The 11,717-nt window shown below is 39.7% G+C and overlaps 1 protein-coding gene across 1 annotated transcript in view; it reads left to right on the forward strand.

The window, feature by feature from the left end:
* Positions 1-11,717, forward strand: part of LOC109320746 (mucin-5B-like) — a 49,543-nt gene that overhangs the window by 15,086 nt on the left and 22,740 nt on the right. Inside the window, exons 11-24 of the mRNA XM_019551005.1 lie at positions 449-559; positions 2,251-2,320; positions 3,034-3,171; positions 3,261-3,425; positions 4,061-4,155; positions 4,878-5,004; positions 5,827-6,079; positions 6,582-6,634; positions 7,090-7,190; positions 7,721-7,872; positions 8,256-8,394; positions 8,490-8,603; positions 9,594-9,773; positions 10,390-10,629. Coding sequence (XP_019406550.1) covers positions 449-559; positions 2,251-2,320; positions 3,034-3,171; positions 3,261-3,425; positions 4,061-4,155; positions 4,878-5,004; positions 5,827-6,079; positions 6,582-6,634; positions 7,090-7,190; positions 7,721-7,872; positions 8,256-8,394; positions 8,490-8,603; positions 9,594-9,773; positions 10,390-10,629 — 1,938 coding nt within the window. The remainder of the gene's footprint in view (positions 1-448; positions 560-2,250; positions 2,321-3,033; positions 3,172-3,260; positions 3,426-4,060; positions 4,156-4,877; positions 5,005-5,826; positions 6,080-6,581; positions 6,635-7,089; positions 7,191-7,720; positions 7,873-8,255; positions 8,395-8,489; positions 8,604-9,593; positions 9,774-10,389; positions 10,630-11,717) is intronic.

Consider the following 11,717-nt stretch of genomic DNA (forward strand, 5'->3'; position numbering starts at 1 on the left):
GAGTAAATTTAAAAGAAGAAAAGAAATTCATGAAATGAAACTTTCAAGTTCAGATATTTTTAATAATTCTTTTTAAATAAGCATAAAGATACTGAAACTAAACATTATTTGAATCAACCTATTTCATTTTAACATTTTTTTTTCATAATTGTCTAGCTTTTAAATCAGGTCAGGTTGAGAAAAGTCAGATATAGAACTGAGTGGAAGCAATTTTGAAAAATGAACTTGAATTAAAACTCTGAGTCTGAACACCATCAAAGTAGATCTAAAGCCAGATCCAGAACCCATGACTAATCCATCTCCACAGTGAGCTAAACAACATTACAGATCCAAGAAGGCCTAAACTTGGGAGAGTTTGAACCAACCTCTACCAAATATTATCAGAGGTCTAATTAATGAAAGAATCTCCTGTGGTCAGTCTTTAATGTTGCTGGAATTTTTTTTTCAGGACTGTGAAAATGACACCTTCACCATTTTGGGGGAACTTCGCAAATGCGGCCTGACAGATACCGAGACATGCTTAAAGATGATAGCCCTCATAACTAACAAAGGGCAAACAGTAAGTGTCCCATTCAAGAGCTGAACATGCTGCTGGATTAGATTACTGTATACAAATATGGGGCATAAGAAAGTCAGGGCAGAATGAGTGGGTCATTTATTTCTCTAGGGCAGGGATGGCCAAACTACAGCATGCATGCCACAAATGGCACAGGCAGCCTCCGCTTGTGGCACACAGCAGATGAGATAGAGGGTAGTCTGCACAGTGGCAGATAGAGCAAGGAAGCAGAAAGAAGAGCAGTAGATCAGGCAGACAAAGGGAATAAACGTGGTAGCTGGGGAGGATGTGGGGCTTAATCTGTAGCATGTCTGCCAAAAAGTTTAGCTCCTACTTCTCTAGGGTTTCTATTCCTGTCAAATTTATCTTAGTTTTGTAAATGAAATTAAAATAAATCTATCTGTCATAATAATGAGGTAAATAGTACATTCAGGTTTTGTAAGTTCAAAATACTTGATTCAAAAAGCAAAAGAAAGTTTCTTTCCTTTGCTAAGGAATGAATAATCCATGAATTTCTTGACTTCTCACAAAACCCATAACTGTATTGACCATTAGGGCTGTGCAAAGCTTCAGTCCCTGGTTCAATTTGGCAGAGATTCAGCCCAATTTGGTGGCCAAATGTCCAGATCTGAATCAAATCAGGAGATCCTTCAATCTCTCCAAATCAAATCAGAAGCCTCCAAATCGATTTGGAGAGATTCAGAAAGATTTGGCAATTTGGCCAGAGACACAGCTTTAAATGTTTTTTCTGCATACCTCAAGGTACCAGGCATAGCTTATGAATGCTACACTGATTGGCTGGATGGAGCGTCCCACAGGAGCGTGGGGGACTCCCCACCGTGCTCGGCAGCAGACCCAGAAGTGAACCAGAAGCGCTTCCAGTCCACTTCTGGGTCTGCCAGGGAGTGCGCGGGGGGGAGAGCCCCCATGCCTCCCTGACTTGGCAACTGGTGCCTCCTGAGTCTGGAGGGGCACCCAGGCCCTCCCCCCCCATGCTCCTATGGGACTCTCTATCTGCCCCAGCATTGCAGCGTTCACGAGCTGTGCCTGGTACCCTGAGGTACGTAGAAAAAAAATGTAAAGCTGTGTCTATGGCTGAATCGCTGATTCACCGAAGCAGCAACGAATCTTCAGATGTGGATTTAGCCAAATTGAATTGGGGACACTGATCCGAATCAACTAATCAAATTGCTGTCCCCAATTCAGGCTGAATCTGAATCCAAATAAAATAAGGCCCAACAAGGAACCATGGGTGACTGGGGGGGCACCCACAGAAGCCAGCGGCAGTGGTGGCAGCAGGGACGGGGTGGGCAAGCACCCGCAGAAGCTGGCATTGGCAGCAGGGGTGGTGCTAGTGAGCACCCACAGAAGCCATCGGTGGTGTCGGCAAAGGGACAGCCCTGTGAGGGTGGCTACATGCCCCTCCACACCCCCCTAACTGTCGCCTGTGCAAGGAACCCTGATGTCTGTGGAAGTCCTGATGGCCTGGCCTATGGTAGAGCTCTATAAAGAAATGAGAATGACTCCAAAACAATTTATTTTATGGTAGAGAATGTACAAGATAATGAAAGGGGGAGAGTTGGAGAAATAACCTCTGTCCATGAAACACATGAGGATGTACTGGGATATCATCCTGTAATATTATTAAGTGACACATTGTTCCTCTACACTTCTTTATTTCTCTTCCTTGCCAGATCATTAAGATTAAGCCTGATGGTGGTGTGTTTTTAAACAGTTTCTATACTCAGTTGCCCATCTCAACAGGTATGTTTCTCGTTTAGGGTCAGTGGGTGGCACTCTATTATTTCAAGCTACAGAAGAGCAGAATGTTGTGGGTCACTAGCATGTCATGTAGCATGTACTTCCAAACCCTATCATGTTCATGTAGTAATTTGTCACTGTGATGCCTCTTGCCCCATCTGGTGGTAGTTTACAGAAAGATTTATGAGACATTACAGTCTGCTGTCCACATTATTGCAATGTTGATTTGTTTTTGCTGTCTGTCCTCATAATGATATTCAGTAAGATTTTTATACTATCCAGACCCTGCTTGTTGTCCTTGTAGCACAGTGGTCTCCAGGGGTGGCCACTGGCTGGGGAATGAGGGTGCTTCAGTGCAGGGCTAGCCAGAAGGCAGCACCTGCACTAAAGCACTGTTGTGTTCCAGCCAAGTGTCTACACGTGTGTTGTGGAGTAAATAATTCCACCAAAGGATAATACTTGTGTTTATAAGTACTAACCTACAGCAGAGTTAATTAGTTTACTCCATCCTAATAGCACCCCTTGTGTAGATGCCAAGACATTTACTATGAAGCGAATTAAGCAACTCCACAGTAAACTTCTCATGTATATGTCCTCACTGAGATTCACTACAGTTGCAGCAAGAAGCCCAAGAAGAGAAGCCATACCAATCAAGCAATGTTTTATAGCATTTGGTCTCATCTGGAAATGAATTGTTCTGCTTTTCTTGTCTTTAGCTGATGTGACCATCTTTAGACCTTCATCCTTCTTTGTTATCGTGCACACAAATTTTGGTATCCAGATGGGGATCCAAGTCATGCCCTTCATGCAAGTGTTTGTGCAACTGGATCCATCTTTGAAAGGACAGACCTGTGGTAAGTTAATTTAACATAAAAATACTAACCTGTCCAAATCCTCTTCGGACTTGTGTAAAAGTTTTAAGTTCATAATGCATTTTCAACAGGTCTCTGCGGAAACTTCAACAATGCCCAGCTTGATGACTTCAAAATAATGAGTGGCGTAGTTGAAGGAACAGCAGCTGCATTTGCTAATACCTGGAAAACAAAGCCTTTTTGCACTGACATCAAAAATAGCTTTGAAAACCCTTGCTCCCTCAGTGTAGAGAATGGTATGTGCATCACAGATTTTTTTTGTCATAAGACATATTGTACAAACAATTTGAAATTATTTGTCTTGGGGGGTGGTTCTAATGTTGTTGACAAAAAGCACTTGACATAAGAGCAAAAATCAACAGCATTAAAGTGTCCAAACTTGGTAAAATGTACTTTTGAAACTAGAAAAAAAATTTATAAAAGAAGTTATTAAGACGTTAAGCAATAAAACAACTGTGAGAATCAAGGAAACAGTCCAAGAACAGGAAACTGCTATCTTTACAGGTTCAGAGATGGCATACAAGCTGATGATTCAGAGCAGAATAGGTGTGCAGCAGTCAAATGTTTGTGGGGCATTGGTTCATCCTCCATTCATTCCAGGGCAAGGATCTGTTTTTCACAGATCCCAGAAGTCTTTCCTGCCCAAGTGCAGGGGGGCTGGACCTGATGATCTGTAAGGTCCCTTCCAGCTCCTAATAATTATGAAACTATGAAATGTAACAAAACAAAAGTGGCAGTCACCAAACCATCATTTCTGAATGGTTTTATGAAAGCATATGATTCACTGAAAGGCAGGTGAACAAAAGCTTTCCACATCTAATGCAATACAAAAAGTGTGAGTATGAATTCATGTCATTTCCTCTATTCACAGAAAAGTATGCTCTGCACTGGTGTGGAATGCTGACCAACAGTACAGGACCTTTTGCTGCTTGCCACGCTACTGTGAACCCCACTTCTTACCACACGGTACTTTGCTAGGTTTTTTTTTTCTTTAAAACCAGTGGGACTCATATCCTTAAAGCCAGCTATCAAGAAAGAAATATCACAGATACATCTTCTATGTTATGCTTTACCTATATTTTAATCTGGAATGGCATAGTTATTGTATCCATGATGGTTCAACAATGTTAGTAGGTCAGTTTGTGAGGTGACATGAAACTATATTTTAACATTTATAGTATATCACCTCTTACAGCCTGGGCACTTTTCTGCTTATATATATGTTGCCTATTTCAGTCTGTGGTCCTGGTTCCATTTTCTGGAATTGCCCTCAAATACTTTCTTAAACAAATATTGCTATTTGCCTGAAATCGAATAAAACAACTATAAATATAAACATAAGGGATTTTATATGATCATATCACATCCTTATTCTAGATGGAGTTTTGGTTGCTAAACTAAAATCACTGTAATAATTTTTATATTCAGATGGGTATGAGATATTGTTAAGCATATAGCAAACTCTTTGGCCCTTAGTTTACCTCTTTCATTGGAAGCAGCTCCATCTCTATTGATTCTCTCTGAACAAAAATTTTAACAGGTGGTAGGTTAAAATAAAGGTTAGTAGAAATGGCTCAAAACTGAATATACCTCAAGAAGAAGCTAATAAATAAAAACAAAAGGTAGACATAAAATTTCTTTGGGCAGAAGATTGTATTATTCATGAGATTTTCTTCCTGCACTCCTAGAATTGCATGTTTGACACTTGTAACTGTGAAAAAAGTGAGGACTGTATGTGTGCCTCCCTCTCTGCCTACGTGCGAGCTTGTGCAGCCAAAGGAGTCCTGTTGAGTGGATGGAGGACTAACATCTGTTGTAAGTGCTAAAACCCTTTGCTTGACTTCCTGTTCCAAAAGGTTAACCAAAGATTATTTTATAGCAATTTCAATGCAATCCAAGAATCTCCCAGTAAATTTTGAAGAAAAGGTTTTAAGAAGTGAAAGCTTAACAATATTTCCCTAATATTTCTTAAGACTCTCGAGGGGAAATTCCCCTCCAGATTCTAAATCTTTTGACAGGGACTATAAAGAGAAGGAAAGCACATCTACAATTAGGAGGGAGACAACTGTTGATGATGTGGCTCTGCCGCTCTCTGCAGAGCCTTTGAAGCTAACTGGTTTCACTTGTTGCTAGTTGCCATGGGGATAAATATGGCAGATTATAAAAATAGTTATTCTAAACAGAACACTTAAAAATAGAAAACATTTAAGCAACGGGTGGCTTAAAGCCAAAGACCAGTTTTCACTTATCCTATAGCCCATAACAACAGAAATACCTCCTTTTTTCAGGAAGCTTCACACCTCACAGTGGACATTTAGAAATATCAGGTATTAACTACCAGCCTTCTGTGTTGTTCCTCTTTCTACATCCCATTTGAATGCATGTCATCTCACTCATTTGCATATATCATTTCATTTATTCCCCATCTACTCCCTCTTTTTTGTAGCTAACTATGCATTATTTAGCTCTTAAAGCATTCTGGCATTTTGCATGGAAAAAAAACAACACAGAACAAAATTATATAGTATCCTTGTTCCCCCATTATTTATACAGCATATTCTTCCTTCCTCTCCATCATCACACAATGTCACTCCAAATGAATAAATCTATTAATTCATTTTGTTTTTCTCTCTTAAGCCAAATACACAATGTGTCCCAAATCCCTGAGTTACAGCTATGTCATCAGTTCCTGTCAACCCACTTGCCAGTCTCTAAGTGAGCCCGATGTCACATGCAACATAAAGTTTGTTCCAGTTGATGGCTGTACTTGTGTAAATGGCACTTACATGGATGAAAGTGGCAAATGTGTGCCTGCTAGCAGATGTCCCTGTTACTACAAAGGATCTCTTGTGCCCTCTGGGGAAGTGATTCATGAAGATGGTCATGTATGGTAAGAGATTTTCTTGTAAAACACTAAAACTACTGGTATTTCATATAAAATTTCTTAATAACAGACTATGCCTCATTTAAATTGGCTGTACTCAGACCTGCCTGAATTTCAGTACGATGTTCTTCAATGAATCCCTGTTAGTCTTCAAGGATGGTGTATTTTTCAAGATTTATTAGAATAATTGCATGTAGAAGACAGTTCTCTTGTACTGAGTCATTTCCAACCATAACATAGATAAATGTGCCAAAAGGGAGAGGTTAAAGGCTACAGTAAGCAACAAACTCATAGAGAGACCTTGTCCCATTATATTTTTTCCTATATATCTATTGTCAAAATTATATGGAAATCCAGCAGCAGCTGGGTGGAAAATAAACTCTTTTCTGACTACATGGTGGTGCTTTAGAATTTCATGGTCTCTTGGAAAGTTCTGAAACACAGCAAGAAAAAAATCAGCCTCAATATACACAATTAAAAAAAAATAATTCTCTCCCCTTTCTCACAGCACTTGTGTAAAAGGAGTGTTGAACTGCATTGGAACCAAAACCGCAGAGCCAGGTAAAATCTCTTCTTTAGCTTTCCTTTGCTCTCAGTCATACCCTTCTTGCTTTGAAAAACCAAATCTGAAATCCCCAGGAAAGTCAGTGGTCTGGAAACATTTGCTTATATATATATATATATATATATTATTTTTTAAATGAAATATCACTCTATACAATCCATTCAGTAAAACAAGACAAAAAAATAAACACAAGAGTAATACAATAATGATCATCAAGAGTCATAGCATCATATTACTTCTTAGAAATGGGTATTAATTGCACAAAAGCAACTGCATTCCTTTTTATTACACTAGGTATAGATCATTTAAAAAGTACACTGAGACCCTTTTCACTTACTAGCCAAATGAAATGTTCAGACCTGGAGCACTTCTAACTCAGATGTGCCCCCCACTTGTACTGCTCTGCAAACTCTGTGCCATATATCATATCTCATGTCACTCTCTCCCCTAGTCTGCATTTCTCCCATGGTCTATTTTGACTGCAAAAACATCACCGCAGGAACCACTGGGGCTGTGTGTCAGAAAAGCTGTCAGACTCTTGATATGCACTGCGTAAGTATGGAAAGCCTGGAAAAGATGGGTTTGTAGACAACTATTTTTTGTTCAAACTCTTTTACACTACAATAATTCACTGTTCATTAATTTGATTCTGACTTGCCCATACTGAAAATCTGCTGTTTAGCAAGATAGTATTACATTACATAAATTAGATTCTAATGTAATACATCAAAATAAGAACACAGTAAAAATTATTTTTTGGACTTTTCATCTACTCACATATAGATCATCCAATAACACCCAATGCAAATTCCAAGGTTCCCTCACCTAATACGGGCTAGTATCTTATGTAGAGTACTCTTTATGCTTTCACAAACCACAGGACACCTATTTAGACTGGGCATATGAAATGCTTACTTTTAACAGGTTTGGTCATTCACTAAATCTTTGTCTAACAAGTCAAGATTTCTGATTTAAGTCAGATTAAAGCAAACCTAATACAGAGACATGTTAGGAAAACTTAGTCTTTCCCCCTACTCCACTGGGTTCATTCTGAAATTATATTTTTCTCTTGGCTTTCACAGTACAACACACAATGTGTATCAGGCTGCATGTGCCCTTCTGGGCTGGTGTCAGATGGGAAAGGTGGCTGCATTACTCAGGAAGAATGCCCATGTGTTCACAATGAAGTTACGTACAAGCCAGGAGAAAAGATCAAAGTGGGCTGTAATACCTGGTATGTATTCATGGAACAGCACTGTTCATGATCCCATCACTTGCCTATCCAAAGATGCCTATCCAGTTAGTAGAGCCGTGAGATGGGACTTTGTTTGTGCAGTCATGACAAATAGGTTTTCTTCTGTTTGAATGCAGATGTCCAAAACAAAGAATAGCACTCAGGAAATATTTGGGTTTGAGGTGTTCAAGCAGTATTATCCATATTGCTATATTCAGGCTTGTGGAATAGACCTTGTGTACATGGAGGCATTCCAGTCTGAGCTCAGCTTTAACTGGGACTGATGCATATGAATGAAATACCTAAGTATCAGAGTTCAGCTGGACTAACAAGTGTGTCATTTTTTTTTTTTTTGAATTAAAATGATCTCTCTTCCTTCTTAGTGAATGTAAGAATAGGATGTGGAGCTGCACCAAGCACCAATGCCTGGGTACCTGTGCTGTTTATGGAGATGGGCATTACATCACCTTTGATGACAAACGGTTTAGCTTCAATGGAAATTGTGAATACACACTGGTCCAGGTACTGAGCTTCTTTTTCAGTATGAATACTCAAAAAGTAAGCTTTATTCTATCTATGGTAATAATCTGTCTTTTAAACTCCCTTTCCCTCCGCAGGACCACTGCGGCAACATTGGCACAACCAATGGAACTTTCCGAGTGATCACCGAGAACATTCCTTGCGGCACCACTGGAACCACCTGTTCAAAGTCTATAAAAGTCTTCCTAGGGGTCAGTAGAGTTTATAGTGCATATTTACTAAGAATAGTTTTATTGTGTTTCTATTTTGAGGTTCAAAAGAAGCGAGAACATTTACTGCAATGCCCCAAATTCAGAATTATTTTTCCCAAAGCAAAAAGATTCGTAAAGTGTACCTTAAACCAAAACCAAAACAAAATAGTTGGTAGAACTTCCAATCTTATTTTTTCCCCAAAGCTCTCCTTTGTAGTACAATAAAAGCTCTGTTATCCAGCATCCCTGGGAAAGGGGGATGCCAGATAAGAAAATATGCCGGCATCCCTGCCTGTTCAGGCTGCCGCGTCTCCCACCACATCTGGGGTGTCGCTGCCCCTCCAAAGGCATCACCAGCCCTCCCATGGGCCCTGCAGGCCCTGCAGGACAAGGAGGCAGGCCCTGCACAGCCTGTTATGCCCCCAGGCCGTGGGGGCTTAGCAGCGCAGGCTGCTTTGCCCTGGGCCGTGGGGGCTTGGCAAAACAAGAAGTGCCACGGTGGGCACTTCCAGTTTCACTTTACCTTATAAGCATGCCAGTTAATGGAACTTTTACTGTACTTGAAACTACTTGAGAGTACTTCAGCTCTCCAGGAAAATTATATTAGTGGGGAATATGGCCTATTGTGCTTTAAAACATGTTTATATCCCATATGATAGTGCCCCTATAATCACAGATGCTACTACCTGCTTGGATTGACTTCAACCATTTAAAATACATTTAAAAAAAACTGCTGCTTGCTTCTTTGACATTAACCATTAGATCTCAATTCAGAGATAGATTTAGATTGAATTATTAATTAGATCAGATTTACTTCATTAGTTTTAAAAAGAAATATTGGCTCATTTTCATTTTAGTTGGTTAAAGAGCAAGTAGATATTAAAGATAAATGTGTAGTAAAACCATTTCCATTCGTTTGTGGTGGGCAAGTGCTTCTTCTGCTAAGATTATTTTTAATCATAATTTCTTTGATTTTTCTCCCTGTGTTAGAATTATGAATTGATACTCAATGAGGAGCACTTCCAGGCAGTAAAGAGGGGTGATGGACAGGAAGTGCCATACAAAGTCCACTACATGGGAATGTACTTAGTGATTGAGACCGTCAATGGACTGCACCTTATGTGGGATAAGAAAACCAGCATCTTCATCAAGCTCAGTCCTGATTTCAAGGTGAGGATCTCAAAGCCATGAGACTGCTGCCAACTGTCATGCTGATAAAAAGGTTCAATTATCATATTTCACAAATGAGGAAATTGTGTGGAAAGAAATGAAGCTGAGAACATAAATGAAAGTCTCTTGTAACATACCATTGTGTATTTTCAAGACTGTCTCAAAACCAGGTGTTGAAGACAGTGTACCTCATTGTAGTAGTGCTTACTCTTGTAGCTCATGATCTACAGAAAGGCTATGAAACAACACTGGAAATGGGAACATGGAGTTGCAAGCAAAATACAGTTAATATTTATTATTGTCAAAAGTCGCATCCCAGGAAAGAACAAGCAGCAGATTATATGCCCCTATTGATAATTATTTCATGACAGCTTAGCAAGGTTCTTATCTATGTATGTATATTGAATATCTGTACAAAACAAGACATAAGCAAAAGAGACAATAACAGAGGATTTCTCACTTCTATGATAATGTCATAACTCATCAGTGACACAGCAAATGAAACACGCTTTTTCTGATGTTTGAATTTAATATGAGTATATAGCTAAAACTGCTAGCATGCTAAATGATGAAACTTTCTGTGCTCCCTCATTATTTTATTTTCTTCTTTGTTCAGGGTCAAGTCTGTGGCCTATGTGGAAACTATGATGACAATGACATCAATGACTTCACCACCAGGAGTCAGTCTGTAGTAGGAAATGTGCTGGAGTTTGGAAACAGCTGGAAAATATCTTCTTCTTGTCCTGATGCCAAATGCGTAAAGAATCCATGCTCTACTAACCCTTACAGAAAATCCTGGGCAGAGAAGCAGTGCAGCATCATCAACAGTGATGTCTTTTCTGCCTGTCATCCTCAGGTACAACAATACCTTGAAGCAGAATTCTTCTGAATTAAGGCTATATGTTGATATTATTCCTGTGCCTGTGTCCTTGACACTACATTATTATCCTCTCCATTCAGTTAACTATGTGGGTAGCCTACTCTTAAACTAGTACGTATGTCCTAAGTATGGCTCAGAACAGGCACACTGGACTGGTAAGGGTGGCCAGAATCTTGAATGGGCTTCCAAGGGAGGTGATGCTCTCCCCTACCTTGGGGGTCTTTAAGAGAAGGCTGGATAGGCATCTGGCTGGGGTCATCTGACCCCAGCACTCTTTCCTGCCTAGGCAGGGGGTCAGACTCGATGATCTGTTGAGGTCCCTTCTGACCCTAGCATCTATGAATCTATGGATATAGATCAATGTCTCAAAGTTAGGGGGGTTAGAACTAATCTAGACATTCATAACCAAGGGTCATTGGTACTAGATACCTTTGGCTGTTGTGGAATTCCATCCATTAAAAGACAAGTCTGAACCTATTCCAGGTGGACTATTCAGATATTTCATTTTCTCCCTATTCCAGTAGAACTATACTATTGAAAAGAACCCCTCATACACTGACACAACTCCACAGCTGGTATGCTTCACTTTGACTTGTCACAGGTAAACCTCAGGCTGGTTTATTTTGCTCCAGTGGATGATTTCTAAACAATAGAATAGACAGTTCCTCTGACAGGAAGCATCCATGTTTTTCCAATGTACAAGAAAAATAGTCTCAAAATAAACCGGTATCCAGTTGCTTTTTAGAATATGATGTTTGCTATTTTCCTGAAATGCCATGTACCGAATACTCTCTCCCTGGGTTAATTATTAGTATATTGGAGTGGTAAGGGGGAACTGTCACTGAGGACATCAACAGCCATTACTAAATCACACAGAAAACAATGTATGGTAAAACTTGCTCTTTGTGATATGCTAATGCTTTCCATAAAAACAAACCTTGATTTTCAAACATAGTTACCTAACTAAATGTTCCAAATCATAGATTTCATAGATTTCATAGACATTAGGGCTGGAAGGGACCTCGGGAGATCATCGAGTCCAGCCCCCTGCCCAAAGGGCAGGA

The sequence above is a fragment of the Crocodylus porosus genome, unplaced genomic scaffold, assembly GCF_001723895.1.
Source record: "Crocodylus porosus isolate Cpor-Errol unplaced genomic scaffold, CroPor_comp1, whole genome shotgun sequence".
NCBI classification, from domain to species: Eukaryota; Metazoa; Chordata; order Crocodylia; family Crocodylidae; genus Crocodylus; species Crocodylus porosus.